Source organism: Bos indicus, chromosome 3 (assembly GCF_029378745.1).
Source record: "Bos indicus isolate NIAB-ARS_2022 breed Sahiwal x Tharparkar chromosome 3, NIAB-ARS_B.indTharparkar_mat_pri_1.0, whole genome shotgun sequence".
Lineage (NCBI taxonomy): Eukaryota > Metazoa > Chordata > Mammalia > Artiodactyla > Bovidae > Bos > Bos indicus.
Window position 1 is genome coordinate 11474327 of NC_091762.1, and position 20481 is coordinate 11494807.

Here is a 20481-nt window from a genome sequence, read left to right on the forward strand (position 1 = left end):
CCCATGAATTGCAGCACGCCAGGCCTCCCTGCCCATCACCAACTCCCGGAATTCATCCAAACCCACGTCCATCGAGTTGGTGATGCCATCCAGCCATCTCATCCTCTGTTGTCCCCTTTTTCTCCTGCCCCCAATCCCTCCCAGCATCAGAGTCTTTTCCAATGAGTCAACTCTTCACATGAGGTGGCCAAAGTATGAAGTCATTAAGTTTCTTCAAAAAAAGTTATTTTGAATTATTTATTGGACAATTCACATATCTCTGTACCTTTGGGCTCAGTTATTAGAGGATTATTGTGATCATTTGATCAAGTCATGTTTCCTTGACTTTTTGCGTATCTTGAAATTGTACATAGCTACTTTGGCACTTGAAGGAGTTATAACCTCCACATTCCTTACTAACTGTCTTCAGGTGGAAGGTGCATTTGTTGGTCCTACTTATACACTGGAATTTCCTGACCTTGCATGGGAACATCTGCTCCATGCTCCCTCATATAGCAGAATTCTTCTTTTAAAAGCTTTGTTGAGATATAATCCATGTACCATAGAAGTCAATCATTTAAGAGTCCAATTCAATGGCTTTTAGTATGTTCACATAGTTATACACCCATCATTACAATCAGTTTTAGAACATTTTATTAGCCTAAGAAATTAATCCACACCTTTAGCCTACAAGACCCCGTATTCCCACCCAACTCTCATCCCTAGGCAATTACTAACCTACTTTCTATTTCTATAAGCTTGCCTATTCTGGACATGTTATATTAATGGAATCATATATGATGTGGTCATACATGACTGGCTTCTTTCACTCAGTGTGTTTTCAAGGTTCATCCAATATTGTAATTTGTATCATCCATTGTTTTTTAAGTAGCAGAATTCTTAATTTTGCATGTCTTCTTTTAATCTTTTAGCACATCCAATCAGATATTGGAAATCTCTTATTTTCCTGAAGGTGGTGCTATAGCCCAACTTTGTGCTTTGTCCCTTGCCCATAGACTCTGTTTTCTGCTTGCCTTCTTTAAATACCATAGCTCACTCTCACAGCCATTTCAGGATCATTCAAAAGGAGCTGGCTGAAAAGTCAGGGGAGATTTGGGCTTGGTACTTGGGTATTTGGGGTAACTATGGGCCAGTTAGGGGAGATCTTCAAGTGAGGTTTTCCAAAAGCTTGTATGTGGACTTGCTGCTAGAGTCTTGAATACAGTCAACAGATACCAGATCCCTTAAACGTGCTCTCATATTTGTATCTGCCTTTCCTGATCCCCTCTCCCCATGTAGTCATGAAAGTCTTTCCTGTACCCTGGGTGCTTTAGGAGAGAAAAGCTTTCCTCCAGCAGCACCCCACACAGCTGGGGAACATGGGCACTCAGTCATTTCACTCCCATTTTGCTCAGGAGAGTTGTTGCCAGCTAGTTCAGTGCCAAGCTGTGACACCTAGAGGAGGGGTGGCACTGAAAAACGTCTTCTTCCATATTCAATGCAAGTATTTTGTGGGTTTTTTGATTTTTGCTTTTTTGCTTCAACAGAGTGCTGGCATCTTCCCTCTGTAAACCAGGACTTCTACAAAGGCTCTTTTATCCTTGGCTATATGCCCACATCAGTGCTTTGCAGGTGCTCCCCAACTGCAACAAAGAGGGGCCAAAACCAATCCACAGACACCTGCCAGTTCCATAACCCATAATAAGGTTTATCTACCTGTTATCCAGTGCACAGGTGGGAAAAACTCCCTGGATCCCCCAACTCTCTGAGAGGTACTTTTGTTCATGGATGGATACTAAATTTTAGCTGATGAAAGGTGACAAAAAGGGGGACAATTTATGCAGTCATAATGTTCTTCTTCACTTCTTTCAAGTATTTGCTAGAATGGCCCCTTCTTAATGAGATCTTGTACACCCTGTTAAAATCATCACCACCAATACCTTTGCTCCCTTGCCTTACTCCCCACCCCCCACCCCCATGGAACACATGATCTTCTAACATATAATTTACTAATATATCCTGCTTATTGTTTATGCTTCATTTCTCTGCAATAGACTATAAACTCCACGAAGGCAAGGTTCTTTATTTTTTCTTACTAATGTATCCTGTAACTAAAATAGTGTCTAACACTTAGTAAGTGTTCAGGACATATTAATTTATTTTATTAAAAATGGATAGTTTTGGAATTATAGAAAGGAAAAGATGTCTCCTTATATGCAAATAAATGTGTACATGCTTGAAAGTCAAGCATATTTTTTTTTGTTTTGCTACTTTATTTTTAATTGATTTGTATTGGAGTATATAGTTTACTCACAATGTTGTATTACATATATATACATATATACACAATTTTTGCAGTCACATTTAATGGAGATCTATTAATTTCATTTGTATAGCATCCCACTTCTAGGGAACTTTGTTTGACTCTATGTAAACCAACTGGGGAAATGAATTACAGGAAGTTATCCTTTTGACCACAAGTTTGAGCTTATTCCCTGACTCAGGCAAACCATTTTCTCTAACCCAGTACTAAAAACATGGGTAAACAGAGAGGACAGAAAATCATTGAATGACAGTTCCCTAAAGAGATGATTTACAAGATCCTATGAAGAAAAGTTTTGCAGTTGTTCTAGTTCCTTCAAAAACTCTGGTCATCAAATCTTTCTTCATATACATGAGCAGTCCACAAACCTTCCAAATATTATCGTTTTGTTTACTTAAATTCATTAGATGTGGTGTGAAGAACTGTAAGAATATGAGATTTTGCACTCATTGCAAGCTAAGAAGATAGTCTTCTACAACTCCACAGATGATGAGGACTCTAGGTCAAAGACAAAGGATAGTTACTTTCTGGCAATAGCCAAAGTATCAGAATTTCTGTTGACCCTCTGTTGCCACAGGGAAATGTACATAGAGCAGTATGTGTTACAAGAGAGGGGCCCAGAGCATAGGTGACCAGGACAGGCCTAATTTTGCCTTCAACTTGATTAAACTTTGGGGAGGTTTCTTCCTGACCCTAGACCCCTGATCTCCCTTTTCTTAGAGTATATGCTTTAGAAAATGTGCAATTGTATATTATTTTTCTGTCCTTCCAATATATACATATTTTTAAATTCTAGTCAGTTTTACAACCCAGAAATGTCTTTCTCAAGGACCTGGGAGCATCCATTTGAAATATGATCATTAAGGAAGACATTGTTCTTAATATCCCAATTTGCATGGGATGAAAGGAATCCAACATTGGTGAATACCTTGCTACAAGCACAAAATTGCATCCTGTAATAAAGCCATGAGATGTTTATTTTTCCTTTTGATAAAATCAGGTAGTAAACCCAAATGCTATAAGGTTCTCCAGTACCTTTCCATTACCTCGTCGTAGCCACTGAAAACCTTATCCCTGTTGGTTGTGGCAGAGTTGCCAAATTCAGACTTGGTATTTCTCCATTACCAAAATAATCTTGAATAAAATTTTCCTTGTCTGTTTAACACAATTTTTGACTTGACATAATTTTTGGCACATTTTTGACTTGACGTAAGGAATAAGAAAAAAGCAAACTTGTCTCCAGGGCTTCCCTGGTGACTCAATGGTAAAGAATCTGCCTGCAATGCAAGAGCTGCAAGACAAGACAAGGGTTCAATCCCTGGGTTGGGAAGGTCCCCTAGGGGAGAGCATGGCTACCTATTCCAGAATTCTTACCTAGAGAATCCCATGGACAGAGGAGCATGGAGGGCTACAGTCCACAGGATTGCAAAGAGTCAGACAGGACTGAAGTGACTTAGCAAGGCACACTTGATGCCAAAGAAAACAATTTATCTCTCTTCTAGAAACACTAAGAAAAAGATGAGGTAAATTTAAAATCATTCAGGAGGTCCACACATGAAGAGGATAACAGAAAATTAAAGCCATAAAGCAGGATAGATAAAAACTTTAAAAAAATCACTTTAGTGTCAGACTGCTGCACACAAATCTCACCCACATTTTATGAAAGTTGATCAAGGAATTAAGTGTAAAGTCTACTTCTGGAGTTTTCTATTTAATTGCTGCAACTTCTGGACATATAGAATTTGATTTCCTAATGTCTACATACTCTGTAGTAGAGGAGTATATCTATGAGTAGATGCAAGAATGCCAATTAATCTATCCTGTCATTATTTTTCAAATTACAAAACATAAAATCTGTGCCAGAAGGATATAAATAATTTCTCAAACATGTAAAAAAGAACACTGTAATATTCAAATGTATAATGTAGAAAGATTAAATGGTAATATAGAGTGAAATGATTTAGATAAGGTTGGCCATGAGCAAAGACTATCAACTAATTGGGTCTGTGAATGGATTTAGATATGCTGCTAACTCTTTAAATTGTAAATAAGTCTTCCCCCACTCGTATTCATGAGGCTAATTTCATTTTTGGATATTGCTTTCAAAAATATTGTCTGTTGCAATATGTGGACTAGAATGATTAATTGATTCACTATGGCCATAACTGGCACCCCACTCCAGTCCTCTTGCCTGGAAAATCCCATGGACGGAGGAGCCTGGTAGGCTGCAGTCCATGGGGTCGCAAAGAGTCGGACACGACTGAGCAACTTCACTTTCACTTTTCACTGTCATGCATTGGATAAGGAAATGGCAATCCACTCCAGTATTCTTACCTGGGAGCCTGGTGGGCTGCCGTCTGTGGGGTCGCACAGAGTCGGACACGACTGACGCCACTTAGCAGCAGCAGCAGCATAACACTGATAAGGTCAAATATATGATTATTTTTACTGTCAGTAACATTCTAAACTCAATAAACCTCAAAGTAGCATCTTATTCTGAAAAAAAAATAGACATTAGTGTCACATAATTAACTTTATCTGAACTTGTCTATATTGCAATTGAGTTACAAAAGCTGAGAGAAGAAAATGTGCCAACTATTCTCAAAAAACAAATTCTCAGTTAAAAAGATATGGAAACACATTCTTTGTCAGAAAGCTGTATTTATTACAGAATCTGAAATATAACAATATATCAATCATATAATTTTAGGGATCCTTTCTTCCCCAACACTTTTCTAATAGCAACTTGAACATCCTTGTTTCTTAGACTGTATACCATGGGGTTTAATAATGGAGTGACAATAGTGTATGTCACTGTTACTAATCTGTCCTTGTTAGACACATAGTTTGCTGTTGGTCTCAAGTAGATATAGGAAGCACAACCATAGTGAATAATGACAACAGTGAGATGAGACGCACAGGTGGAAAAGGCCTTCCGTCTGCCTTCAGCAGAGGGAATCTTCAGGATAGTCCTCAGAATGCAGATATAAGAAACACAAATGAATAAAAATGGGACCACGAGTACAAGAACACCACAGATGAATATGACAAATTCATGAGCATCTGTATTTGTGCAGGCCAGACGAATAACTGGTGAGATGTCACAGAAGTAATGGTTGACTTTGTTGGCACTACAGAAAGGGAGGCTGAAAACTAAATATACTACTGTTAGTGAGGCCAAGAACCCACCAATCCCACAGAGGGCTCCCAATTTTCCACACATCTGCCAACTCATAAGGATAGGGTAATGTAGAGGGTGACAGATGGCAGCGTAACGATCATAGCCCATAACTCCCAATAGCAAGCAATTGGTCATAGCAAAACCAAGGAAGAAGAACATTTGGATGGCACAACAGTTGAAGGAGATTGTCCTGGCCACAGAAAAGAGATTGATGAGCATCTTGGGTAGGATGACGAAGGTATAGCAGGTCTCTGATGTTGAGAGAATGCTGAGGAAGAAGTACATTGGTGTGTGGAGGCTTTTGTCCAGGCGGATGACAGTAACAATAATAACATTGCCACTGAGAATGGCTAAGTACAGAAAAAGGAATACCACAAAGAGAACAAGCTGAATGTCACCAAGACTTGAAAAACCCAGTAAAAGAAACTCGGTGACCATGGTGAGGTTTTCTGCCAAGACCTGAAAACAAAAGGGAAGTAAGTGCATTCAGGTACAAAAATACACAAATCTAGGGTATGCAGGCTTATATTCCTTTCTTGAGATGTTGGAAACATCTTGCCTTTTCTAGTTCCTAGGAGCCTCTGGTTCATTATCCCCCTCTCCCTTCTTCAAACCCAGGAAAATTATATCTCTTTTTCCAACTCTGATTCTGTCTTTCACTTTTAAGAACAATGTGTTTACATGGTCAAGTCCAAATAATATAAACTAATCTCCCTAGCTGAAGGTCACAGGATTAGCAAACTTAATTTTATCTCCAGCCTAAATTCTCCTTTTTCATGTAACCTAACTTATTTGCGTGTTTCTGGGACTGATACATGGACATCTTTGAAAGGACATTATGCTGCCTCCTACAATTAGGAACACACCATGCAAAACACAAAAATGAAACAAAGAAAATAAGTCCTTTTTAATGATAAAACAACTAGGATAAAATTTAACAAAAGAGGAGCAACATCTATACACAGAAAACCATCAGACATTGCTGAGAAAAATTAAAGATCCAAATAAATGAAAAGACAACCATGTTCATGGATTGGAAGATTCAACATTATTATGAGATAATTATGAGCACAGTGATCCATATATTCATTACAGACTTCAAAAAATTGACAAAGTAATCACAAAATAAATATGGAAAGGAACTGGAATAACCAAAATAATTATGAAATTTAAGGGCAAAGATAGAAGATTTATACTTTCTGATTGCAAAGTTTACTTTAATGATAGAGTAATCAAGAAAGCATGGTACTGGCATATATATATACACACATAGATAATGGTTAGAATTGAGAGTCCAGAAATATACACTTCAAAGGGTACCATTGTGAAAATGAAGAGAACATCATACAGAAAAAATGCATTCACAAAGCATGTATCTGATAAGGGATTTGCATCCAGAATATACATATAACCCTTACAAGTAAAATAAGAGAAGGATGCAGTTTAAAAATGGGCAAACTCTTTCAGTAGACATTTCATCAAAGTGTATTGGTGGCTAGGAGGTATATAAAGATACATTCAGCATCACTTGCCATTAGAAAAATGCAAATTAAAACCATAATGTGCTTACTGCTCATATGCACTAAGATGACTATAATGAAAATGATAGATACTAAGAGGTGCTGGTAAGGAGGCAGAGAGGCTGAAACCTTCACATTTTGCTGATGGAAGTGTAATATTATGCAGTCACTTTTGAAAAGAGTTTCACAGTTCTTATAATGGTAAATATAAACTTAGCTAATGACATAGCAATTTTATTCTCAGGGATATAACAGAGGGACGTGAATACTATCCACATAAATATTTTTAGTGAATGTTCTTAGTAGCGGCATTATTGATAATAGCCAAAAGGAGAAAACTATTCAATGTATTGTGCCCCAATATATGAAGAAATAAATTTATGGACAAACAAAATCTGATATACCCATAAAACTGACTATTACATTCAGTAGTAAAAGGAAGAACTGTGGTGCATACCACAGCATAAATATCTTTAAAAATACTATGCTAAATGATAGTAGTCAAGTACAAAAGACTACACATTGGAAATTCTATTTATATGAAATGTGTAGGAAGGGAAAATATACATCAGTGGAAAGAAGATTAGTTGTAATCTTGGGATGGGGACAGGATGGAATTTGGCTGAAAACAGACAGGAGGTTATCTTTTGGGATGATGAAAATGTCCTAAAACTTATTGTGGTGATGACCACACAACTATATTAATTTGTACAAATATAATATGTGTATGTCATGGTATATTAAGCTATTTTTAAAAGACTGTTTTAAAGGAAATTGATATATTGATGATTTAATTTTTTATATGTATATTTATTTTAATTACTAAATGGAAAACTTTGGAACATTAGGATCCATTTAATTTTCATCATGAGTCCTTCTCTGGGATGTTTCAGTGTTTCTGAAACACATTACAGATCTTCAAAAAAAATTTGTTAAATAATTTTAAACATAATTTTTTTACATTTCTAGCAACTTAAGATGTGCCATGATAGTGTATTATTATGCTCAATTCTATCTCCAAACCACAGTTAATATAACAATAAATATACAGTTAAAAAAATAGAAAAAAGAAGACTGTATACTTGCAATAAATGAGTGGGAGAGAGGTTCTACTGCATTCAATACAGAGGGATTGAGTTAGACTGTGAATTATGGCAATTTAACATGCTCTCCCCTCTGAACAATCACAATACAGACATTCAAGAAAAATAAGAAAACATTCTCCAGCTGATTCAAACCAATGATACCAAAAGACTTACTGTCTGTATATATAAACATGATAACTATATTCTTAAGTAACCAAAATCGCTCCTACCACCCTTCATTTTCTTTTCCTTTACCCTTTACTTCCTTAATAAATAGAAAAAATATTGTATAAGTCTCCAACTAATATAATTTTCAAAAAATTCTTGTGGCTATGTCAAGAAAAAAAAATGCAAAAAATTAAAAGATTAGAAAAAAAGTACATTTTTTGATGGAAAAAATGGAAAAACTAAGCTCAAAACTAAAAACAGTATACCAAAGAGCAGTAAATAACCAAAAATTTGACTGAATAAAATAAAACATATATTGTCAACAAAAGCACAATCAGAAATATCAGAAAACAAATAATAAATTAAAAATTACAAAAATCATTTCAAAATATTAATATTAATAAAAATGTATTACAACTGATGGAGAAAATAAACTTCTGGTGTAGAAAATGGATTTAGTATATGATTTATGAAAAAGAAAGAACATGTATCAAATATATAAAAATTAGTTTTACATCATTTGTAGTGCAAGTTAAACTGAAAGATCATTTGCGCTCACCAAATTATCAATAGTGATGTGGATTATATGATTAGTAAAAGTGTTAATGCTAATATGTTTAAAAATAAGCTTTAATTTTATGGAAAGAAGTTCATCAAAATGTATCAAGGCCCTTGAATATATTCATTTATTTTTCTTCAATAATTCTGTTTGAAATCTATCAAAAATAGAATTTGATGTTTCTTCATCTGAAAAATGGCAAATGTGAGGATTAAATGTATGTGTAAATAAGTATGTGAGAAGTATGTAGAAAGTGCTTAAAATATCATGTACTACATAGGAAGTGTGCTACTAGTGGTGTGATTTTCTTTGACTATTGCTTTTTTGTTGTTGCTGTTTGGGGGTGTTTTGTTTATTTTGCTTGCTACTTTCCTCACTGAATGAATCAGCTGTTCAAAGATAGTGATTTTGAAACTTTATGCTTATCCCATCTCTGAGGTTACAGAATCAAGTTAATGGTCAACACCAGCAGTTTTAATATACCAACAGTATAGATGAGAGAAATGAATGAAAGTATACAATACATGAGTGACCTTTCTTTAGAGTGAATCTTCTGTTTTAGGCTGTGTGTGTGTACATGTGCACCTGCATGAAAAGTGGGAGTTAAAACATATTTCTTACTCTACCTTACAGGGAAAACCAGGAACATAGAATATACAACACAAAGGGCTGATGGCTTTCTTGGAAAACAAAGTTGTTATTTTTCTTTTTACCTTTTCAGGCCCCTTTCTTTCCATATCTGATGTTTTTTTACCGGCCTGATTTTTCTCTAGAGGCAGAAGAGAAATCTGAAGAGAATCAGTGTTTCTGAAAATGAAAAAAAATATATATATACATATATCCATCATACTCTTTACTTTCAATATATTTGGCTTTCCTCTCTCATAGTAGGACCCAACGAGGGAAATTAGGGGGAAAAAAATCATTCAATACAAGAACCTATAGATTTTTGCTTCCACTGCTTTTGACTTGAGAAGACCAACTGGAACTGAATATCTTCAGGAGTTATTTGGGCAGGAAGAATATAGGGTCCTGAGTATGGGAAGCAAGGCATTACAGACAGAGAGAAATCTTGGACAGGGTGGCAAGAAACAGAATAAACAGGGAAAGTGAGTATTGAAACAGTTCAGTCGGGAAGAAGTGGTGAATGTGGAGAAATTAAATATGTTATCGAGTACCTCTTACCCAAAACTTTATAATGATGTATTCCAATCCTTAGCAAAATTGGGGGGAAGGACTACTGATAAATTCGGTTCTCACTACATTCCAAATTTGTCTCTTCCATCTCCCAGATTTTATCTGTGGACACTGAGCATGCAGTAAGCCATGCTGTATCACATCAACACCTGTTTTAGTTTTGGGCAGATCCTCTGAACTCTCAGGAAAAAGGAAAACACTTCTCTCACTTTTATTCCCATAGCACTTCTTTCAATTTAACAAATATTTATTGAGTATATAGTAAGTCACAGTCACTGTATTAGATATTTGGAATACATCAGTGAATAAAAAGATTCCAGCCCTTATTAAACATATTCTAGAACTTCTCAAGATAATGACCTCACTTGCTCAGGAAAAATCAAGTTCTTAGAAAGCAGACACCATGTCGCTGTTCAGGTGACAAAGTTTATGTGCCAGGCAACATGTATTCACATGCATCCCTCTAACCCCATCAGCATCAGAGTTTTTAGAAAATATCAAATATTCAAAGTATATGTGAGAGAAACAATGATTAAACAAATTAAGATATGAATGAATCATCACAATGGATTCATATATATTGTCAAGCAGCTGGTAAAAATATTAAATAAGCAAATAACCTGGAATAAAATTTATATCATGAAGAAAGTGCTGGATATGAAATAAAAAGGCACAAATATTGTTCACATTTCAGCATTTTCTTTGAGAAATAAGTAAAGTTTCCTAAATCTCTAAAATTTGAAATATTATGAGAATTAATGAACAGTAAAAGTATAGCCCAGAATTACACATAAGAAGCCCTAATTAAGTATTTCCTTCTTTCTGAAGATTGATATTATGGATACCTCCTATAAACATTCTGCAAGATCATATCACTAATGTTTTCTTTTCTCTCAACCTCAGAATTACCTTGTCTACCCATTCAGCAGCTTCCCCTATAACTGCTCCGCAATCCTTATCTATCATGTATACAAAGACCATAGTTTAAAAAAAAAAAATACTTCACATTTCTGAATTGAACATAAGATAAAAAGCACAAGTAGCTGTTATCTAGGATCCAGGAGAATTATATTCTGTAATCTATTTATGAAATAAGGAAGCCCAAGCCATAAATATGAAAGAGTTTCATATTCTCCAAAATGTGAGTCCTGGGCTGCAGTGGAATGCACTTGTCCTGTTTTTTATCATGGCCATAAGAAAATGTCCAGATAATTTGCTGCAAACAGCCATTCCCATATTCCCATACAGATCTTCCTCCCATTCTCTCAAAATTGTTTAAACCAGTAACAAGACTCACCGCCACACTCCTAAAAACAATATGCATTTTGCTCCAGCTGAATAGCCCTAAACCAGCTACAACCTGTGTTACTATTATTAATAGGTATTTTTCTGACTATCAGCACTAGCATGAATGCCTCATTTGATAACTTCACTACTCAGCACCCTAGGGAGTAATTACCACTTCACTCCTAAAACAGGTCCTGCCTTCCTTCAGTGGGGAACTGTGACCCAAGGGGAAAATGGACCTTGAGGCTCTCTTGCCAAAACATGAACCATGTAATAGTCCAGGAGAATGTGTCAGTCTCCTATTTGAGGCTCCTTAGTATGGTGGTTCATTAGAAATTTGGAGGCTGCTGGACATGTTGGCAGAAAAGACCTGATAACTTTCACCCACATACTTGTTTTCCATCCTTTGGTTGAAAGGAAAAATTTCCTAAGCTTTCCGATCTTGCCTTCTTGCCTCTTCCTCAAAGACGAGGAGTATTCTATTGAGATGTATGAGATATATAATATTCTGGATATTAATCCCTTGTCAGTTTCCTTTCAACCAACCCATTTTCTTGAAAAAAAGAAACAATTCCCTTTTCTTGTTCTTTGGATTTGCCTATGGCCCACCAAAGTTTCCATATCCCAAATTGCATTTGCTTTGGCTATTTGTGTGTGTGTGTGTGGTGAAGTTAGCATCTCAATAAGTTAGTAAATGATTTAATAAATGGTTTAAGGGAAATACACTATGGATTTAATATTAAATTCTGCATTCATTCAAAATATATTCAATTCTGAATATTCATTAGAATATTTCTATCTTTCCAAATGAGTCAGTTCTTCACATCAGGTGGCCAAAGTATTGGAATTTCAGCTTCAGTATCACACCTTCCAATGAATATTCAGGACAGATTTCCTTTAGGATTGACTGGGTGGGTCTCCTGCAGTCCAAGGGAGTCTCAAGAGTCTTCTCCAAAACCACAGTTCAAAAGCATCAATGCTTCGGCACTCAGCTTTCTTTATGTTCCAGCTCTCACATCCATACATGACTACTGGAAAAACCACAGCTTTGACTATACAGACCTTTGTTGGCAAAGTAATGTTTCTGGTTTTAAATATACTATCTAGATTGGTCATAGCTTTTCTTTCAAGGAGCAAGTGTCTTTTAATTTCATGACTGCAGTCACCATCTGCAGTGATTTGGAAGTCCAAAAAAATTAAAGTCTCTCACTGTTTCCATTGTTTCCCCATCTATTTGCCATGAAGTGATGGGACCAGATGCCATGAGATTAGTTTTCTGAATGTTGAGTTTTAAGCCAACTTTTTCAATCTCTTCTTTCACTATCATCAAGAGGCTCTTTAGTTCTTCTTCAGTTTTTGCCATAAGGGTGGTGCCATCTGTTTATCTGAGGTTATTGATATTTCTCCCAGCAATCTTGATTCCAGCTTGTGCTTCATATCACCTGGCATTTTGCATAATGTACTCTGCATAGAAGTTAAATAAACAGAGTGACAATATACAGCCTTTATGTATCCCTTTTCTGATTTGTAACCAGTCTGTTGTTCCATGTCCAGTTTTAACTTTTGCTTCTTAACCTGCATACAGATTTATCAGGAGGCAGATAAGGCCTGGTATTTCCATCTCTTGAAGACTTTTCCACAGTGTGTTGTGAGCCACAGGTAAAAGGCTTTGCTGTAGTCAATAAAGCAGAAGTAGATGTTTTTCTGGAACTCTCTTGCTTTTTCAATAATCCAACAAATGTTGGCAATTTGATCTTTGGTTCTTCTATCTTTTATAAATTCAGCTTGAACATCTGGAAGTTCATGGTTCGTGTGCTGTTGAAGCCTGGCTTGGAGAATTTTGAGCATTATTTTGCTAGCATGTAAGATGAGTGCAATTGTGAGGTTGTTTGAGCATTCTTTGGCATTGCCTTTCTTTGGGCTTGTAGTGAAAACTGATCTTTTCCAATCCTGTGGTCACTGCTGAGTTTTCCAAATTTGCTGGCATATTGAGTGCAGCACTTTCACAGCATCATCTTTCAGGATTTGAAATAGTTCAACTGGAATTCCATCACCTCCACTAGCTTTGTTCGTAGTGATGCTTTCTAAGGCCCACTTGACTTCACATTCCAGGATGTCTGGCTCTAGGTGAGTGATCACACCATCGCGATTATCTTGGCCGTGAAGATCTTTTTTTGTACAGTTCTTCTGTGTATTCTTGCCACCTTTTCTTAATATCTTCTGCTTCTGTTAGGTCCATACAATTTCTGTCCTTTATTGTGTCCATCTTTGCATAAAATGTTCCCTTGGTATCTCTAATTTTCTTGAAGAGATCTCCAGTCTTTCCCATTCTATTGTTTTCCTCTATTTCTTTGCACTGATCACTGAGGAAGGCTTTCTTATAATCCCAGGGATGGGGGAGCCTGGTGGGCTGTCATCTCTGGGGTCACACAGAATCAGACACGACTGAAGTGACTTAGCAGCAGCAGCAGCAGCAACAGCAGCAGCTATTCTTTAGAACTTTGCATTCAAATGGGTATATCTTTCCTTTTCTCCTTTTCCTTTCCCTTCTCTTCTTTTCTCAGCTATTTGTAAGACCTCCTCAGACAAACAATTTGACTTTTTGCATTTCTTTTTCTTTGGAATGTTATTGGTCACCACCTCCTGTACAATGTCAGGAACCTCTGTCCATAGTTCTTCAGGCACTCTATCAGATCTAATCCCTTGAACTTATTTGTCACTTCCACTGTATAATCATAAGGGATTTGATTTAGGTAATACCTGAATGGTCTAGTGGTTTTCCTTACTTTCATCAATTTAAGTCTGCATTTTGCAACAAGGAGTTCATGATGTGAGGCATAGTCAGCTCCTGGCCTTGTTTTTGCTGACTGTATAGAACTTCTCCATCTTCGGCTGCAAAGAATATAATCAATCTAATTTCAGTATTGACCATCTGGTGATGTCCATGTGTAGAGTCTTCTCTTGTGTTGTTGGAAGAGGGTGTTTGCTATGACCAGTGCGTTCTCTTGGCATAACTCTGTTAGCCTTTGACCTGCTTCATTTTTCACTCCAAGGTCAAATTTGCCTGTTGCTCCAGGTATCTCTTGACTTCCTACTTCTGCATTCAGGTGACCTGTAATGGGACTTCCCTGATGGCTCAGTCTTTTTTGTGTGTTAGTTCTAGAAGGTCTTGTAGAACTGTTCAACTTCATCTTCTTCAGCATTACTGGCTGGGGCATAGACATGGATTACTGTGATATTGAATAGTTTGCCTTGTAAACAAATAGAGATCATTCTGTCATTTTTGAGATTGCATCCAAGTGATGCAGTTCAGAATCTTTTGTTGACTGTGAGAGCTACTCCATTTCTTCTAAGAGATTCTTGCCCACAGTAGTGGATATAATGGTCATCTATTTTAAATTCACCCATTCTAGTCCAGTTTAGTTCACTGATTCCTAAAATGTCAATGTTCACTCTTGCCATCTCCTGTTTGACCACTACCAATTTACCTTGATTCATGGACCTAACATTCCAGATTCCTATGCAATATTGTTCTTTACAGCATCAAATTTTACTTCCATCACCAGTCACATCCACAGCTGGTTGTTGTTTTTCTTTGGCTCCATCTCTTCATTCTTTCTGGAGTTATTTCTTCACTGTTCTCTAGTAGCATATTGGGCGTCTACCAACCTGGGGAGTTAGTTTCTCCGTGTCCTATCTTTTGCCTTTTCATATTGTTCATGGGGTTCTCAAGACAAGAATACAAAGTGGTTTGCCACTCCCTTCTCCAGTGGACCATGTTTTGTCAGAACTCTCCACCTTGACCTGTCCATCTTGGGTGGTCCTATATGGCATGGCTCATAGTTTCATTGAGTTACACAAGGCTGTGGTCAATGTGATCAATTTGATTAGTTTTCTGTGATTATGGCTTTCATTTTGTCTGCCCTTTGATGGTTAAGGATAAGAGGCTTACGGAAGTTTCCTGATGGGAGAGACTGACTGAGGGGGAAACTGGGTCTTGTTCTGATTGGCGGGGCTAATGCTCTTTAATCCAATTTTCTGTTGATGGATGAGGCTATGTTCCCTCCCTGTTTTTTGACTTGAAGCCAAACTATAGTGGAGGTAATGAAGATGATGGTGACCTCCTTCAAAAGGTCCCATGCATGAACTCCTGCACTCAGTGCCTCCGACCCTGAAGCAGGCCACCACTGATCCATGCCTCTGCCAGAGATGCCTGGACACACACGGGCAAGTCTGGGTCAGAATCTTGTGTCACTGCACCTTTCTCCTGGGTTCTGGTGTGCACAAGGTTCTGTTTGTGCCCACCAAGTGTTTGTTTCCCAGTCCTGTGTAAGTTCTGGTGGCTCTATGGTGGAGTTAATGGTGACCTCCTCCAAGAAGGCTTATGCCATACCCAGGTCTGCTGCATCCAGAGCCCCTGCAGATGCGACAGGCCACTGCTCACCTATACCTCCACAGGAGACACACAAACACTCAAAGGCAGGTCTGGCTCAGTCTCTGTGGGGCCTCCTGGTTCACACAAGCGTTTATTTGAGCACTATAAGCATCTCTGACAGGTACAGGGTTTGATTCTGAACGTGATTTCGCTCCCCCTGCCATCTTGCTGGGGCTTCTCCTTTGCCCCTGGACATGGGGTATCTTTTTTAGTGGGATCCAACATTCTCCATCAATGGTTGTTCAGCAGCAAGTTGCAATTTTGAAGTTCTCATAGGAGAAGATGAGTGCACTCTTTCTATTCTGCCGTCTTGCAAACAACCCACTGTATAGTCCACAGAGTCACAGAGAGTTGGATATGACTGGGAGACTCTCATTTAAGCATCTACATAGAAGGGAAACTCGATATTTAAACACCTCTGGAAAAAACAAAAAACTTCTGCTGAAAATCAGGATAATATAAAAACAGCTTTGGTAAGAAGAAGTTTAAACTAATCAATTATCAATCAATGCATTCAGAAAAAGACTTGGGAGTTATATTCACTATCTTTCTACCACAAATGAGAATAAATTTTGTACCTAAAGAAATTCTCTAGAGAACAATGCTATGACTGTGGTAACAGGTTGGAAAAGCTTCAAACAAGGAACCCACACAAGATCCATCTTTGCATTCAGTGAACAGTAGAGCAAGAGTGTGAGTGAATAATGGGAGCATCAGCTGGTGTTTTCTCCTTATCAATTAAATTTGGAAAAAACAGTTGCAGTGGTCAGACAGAAAATTCTGGAGAAATGGAAAACTTGAACTTGAAAGCAGTGACCCCATGGACTATAGAATCCATAGAATTTTCCAGGCCAGAATACTGGAGTGAGTAGCCTTTCCCTTCTCCAGAGGATCTTCCCAACCCAGTGATTGAACCCAGGTGTCCCATATAGCAGGCAGATTCTTTACCTGCTGAATCACAAGAGAAGCCCAGGGATACTGGAGTAGGTAGCCTATCCCATCTTCAGCGGATCTTCCTGACTCAGGAATCAAACTGGGGCCTCCTGCACTGCAGGTGGATTCTTTACCAACTGAGCTATCAGGAGAGCCCTGAAAGCAGCTACAAACAGAGAAGGGGGGGGGGGGGGGAAGGCACAGAAACAATGACAGGTCATGAAATTTTTAATATGCATTGATTTCCCAATAAATACTTGCTCCAAAGAAAGGTCAGTAGAGGGCTTAGTCAAGAGACTCAAGAAAATTTCAGAAACAAGCTCATCAGAATTACTTTGCCAGCAGATCTGCTATAAGAAAGAATCTATATTTCAGAACTAGAATGTAGATTATATGTTACCTTTTCTTGCCACCTTCTTACATATGGCAACTTTGCCTCCAGTATAGCCCTGGCTTCCCCCCTCATGTGGGCAGTAGCTGTTAACAACTACTCCCCCAATCTGAGTCTTAGGACTTTTATTTATTATTCAATTAATTATGTGTTCAGTAGACCAGATCAGTGTAGCCATTTCAATCTCTTTTTTTCCCATTTATATTAAGCAGTAAAATATAACAGCATCCCCAGCTTCTTTCTATTCTTCAAGGCTCTATTGTTTGCCTTGATCTGCATCCCTCCCACAGAATGCTTCAGTTCTTTATATCACAATTTTATACAATAGTTATAAAGTTCTATGCAATTTGAACATAAAATTTCAAAATTTCCTATCACTCACTGTACACAATGGTATTTTCCTTCTTAAATTTTATGGGAAAAATAGATTCCCTTATATATATTTTCTGTATTTCTCTGAAACATCTAGAATAATGCAGACAGAATGTTGAGAAAACTGTTCCTACATAGAAAAGAGGAAGATAATTATTTTCATGTTTTATTCTAATATTTATGTAAACCTAGGCTTTTACTAATATGGTATTGTTATAAAATGTTTAAGAAGCTATTGATAAATTAAGTAATTATTAAAAGATAATAAAGATTGAAAAGTGGTGATATCATGGCTTATATAGTATAAAATTCTAATTGAATAAATCATAAATAAGCACCGCTTATAGTGTCATAATAATACCATTTCAAATGAACCTAAAACTCATTTTGTGATACTTGGACAATGAACTAGCTGGAAGCCAGGGTTTTTCTTTTTTCGTGCAAAAATGACTACATTCAAATTCTATTTCTTATGGAATCAGTATGAGGTTGCCATATAAAATACAGGATACAACTTAATTTTACAATCAAGTGAACAAAACTGGCAGTTTTACTGTAAGAATGCCTTAAATATTGCATGGGAGATACTTAGACTCAGTTCAGTTCAGTCACTCAGTCGTGTCCGATTCTTTGTGACCCCATGAGCCACAGCACGCCAGGCCTCCCTGTCCATCACCAACTCCCAGAGTTCACCCAAACCCTTGTCCAATGAGTTGATGATGCCATCCAACCATCTCATCCTCTGTCATCCCCTTCTCCTCCTGCCCTCAATCTTTCCCAGCATCAGGGTCTTTTCCAATGAGTCAGCTCTTTGCATCAGGTGGCCAAAGTATTGGAGTTTCAGCTTCAACATCAGTCCTTCCAATGAACACCCAGGACTGATCTTTAGGATGGACTGGTTGGATCTCCTTGCAGTCCAAGGAACTCTCAAGAGTCTTATCCAACACCACAGCTCAAAAGCATCAATTATTTGGCACCCAGCTTTCTTTATAGTCCAACTCTCATATCCATACATGACCACTGGAAAAACCATAGCCTTGACTAGACAGACCTTTGTTGGCAAAGTAATGTCTCTGCTTTTTAATATGCTGTCTAAGTTGATCATAACTTTCTTTCCAAGGAGTAAGTATCTTTTAATTTCATGGCTGCAATCACCATCTGCAGTGATTTTGGACCCAGAAAAATAAAGTCAGCCACTGTTTCCACTGTTTCCCCATCTATCTACCATGAAGTGATGGGGCTGGATGCCATGATCTTTGTTTTCTGAATGTTGAGCTTTAAGCCAACATTTTAACTCTCTTCTTTCAATTTCATCAAGACGATCTTTAGTTCTTCTTCACTTTCTGCCATAAGCATGGTGTCATCTGCATATCTGAGGTTGTTGATATTTCTCCCAGCTATCTGGATTCCAGCTTGTGCTTCCTCCAGCCCAGCATTTCTCATGATGTACTCTGCATATAAATTAAATAAGCAGGGTGACAAAAAATTGTATTTGTAGTTTATCTGGAATTCAGATATACCTGAGCATCATCCTCTGTTCATATTTGTTAAATCTTATAACTCTAGACCACTGATAGTCTACTAGTGCAGGAGAGAGTAGAAAACTCAAGTTCCCATGGGCCCATATAGGAAGCTGTCTTTCCTGTAATTACTTGTTCACAAACTCAACTGTGCATTCTACCATCAATAATAATTCTGTCACGAATTTCTGTCAACAGTGTGAGTATATATGTCTCAATTATGGAATCAATTAAACACTCCATGACTATGACTCCAGTATTTAGTTCTGACATGATTGTATCCACATGTTATGATGGAGAACTTAGTAAAGACTTAGTAAAGACACTCAGAGACTGAAAAGAAAGGGATGATATTTCATGCAAATGGAAAGAGCAAGACAGTGGGGGTAGCAGCACTCCTATAAAACAAAATAGATTTTGTATTCCTTGAAAAAGTTTAGAGCCTAATTAACACTCAAACAGAAAGGAAAAGAAAGAGTATCTTAATTCCTGACCCACAACCATGCATACTCTTTCTTAAAATATGGGTGTTTACATAATTTATTGCATGCATTACAGTAAGATGAACACATCTGTCACTGAAATAGCACAGTCCTGGTTCATATGCACAGCTATGATCCTTAGAAACATTGTTTACACTTGTGTCTCTACATAGTATATTATACACACTGCAGTGTGGGAAACAGGCATTCACTTCAGTAACACTGCTGCTGCTGCTAAGTCGCTTCAGTCGTGTCCAATGCTGTGCGCCCGCATAGTCGGCAGCCCACCAGGCTCCCCCGTCCCTGCGATTCTCCAGCCAAGAACACTGGAGTGGGTTGCCATTTCCTTCCCCAATGCATAAAAGTGAAAAGTGAAAGTGAAGTGGCTCAGTCGTGTCTGACTCTTCGCGACCCCCTGGACTGTAGTCTACCAGGCTCCTCTGCCCATGGGATTCTCCAGGCAAGAGTACTGGAGTGGGTTGCCATTTCTTTCTCCATCAATAACAGTACTCTGATGAAAACAATAAGCACTTATAGAAACACCTTTAATGCATGTGTCATTTTTTTAAACTCTGATTAAAAACACACACACACATTCAATAAAATCTAACTTTTGGTAAAGAATAGTTCAGTGGTAAAGAATCACCTGCCAATGCAGGAGATAAGGGTTTGATCCCTGGGTCAGGAAGATCCTGTGAAGAAGGAAATGGAAACTTACTCCATATTCTTGCTGGGAAATTCCATGGACAGAGGAGCCTGGTGGGCTACAGTGCATGGGGTCATAAAGAGTCGGATACCACTTAGCAACTAAACAGCAACAGTTTTGTTATCTATAAGCACAATGTTACACAGCAGATCCCTCCCTAGAATTTTTTGATCTTGTAAAACTGAAATGTTCTGCTCATTGAACAGAATCTTCCCATTTCCCCCACCCTCTAGCACCTGGCAGTCACGATCTTATTTTGTTTCTATGAATTTGGGTATTTTAAATTTTAGTAACGTCATGCAGTATTTGTCCTTATTTTGCTGGTTTATTTCACTTAACACAG

The 20481-nt window shown here is 37.6% G+C and overlaps 1 protein-coding gene across 1 annotated transcript; it reads right to left on the bottom strand.

Moving 5' to 3' along the window:
* Positions 1-4940: 4940 nt before the first annotated feature.
* LOC109556980 (olfactory receptor 10R2) lies at positions 4941-8490 on the bottom strand. The gene has a single exon (XM_070780555.1). It carries the CDS (start codon positions 5967-5969, stop codon positions 4995-4997), a length of 975 nt encoding a protein of 324 aa, XP_070636656.1. The 5' UTR covers positions 5970-8490; the 3' UTR covers positions 4941-4994.
* Positions 8491-20481: the final 11991 nt, after the last annotated feature.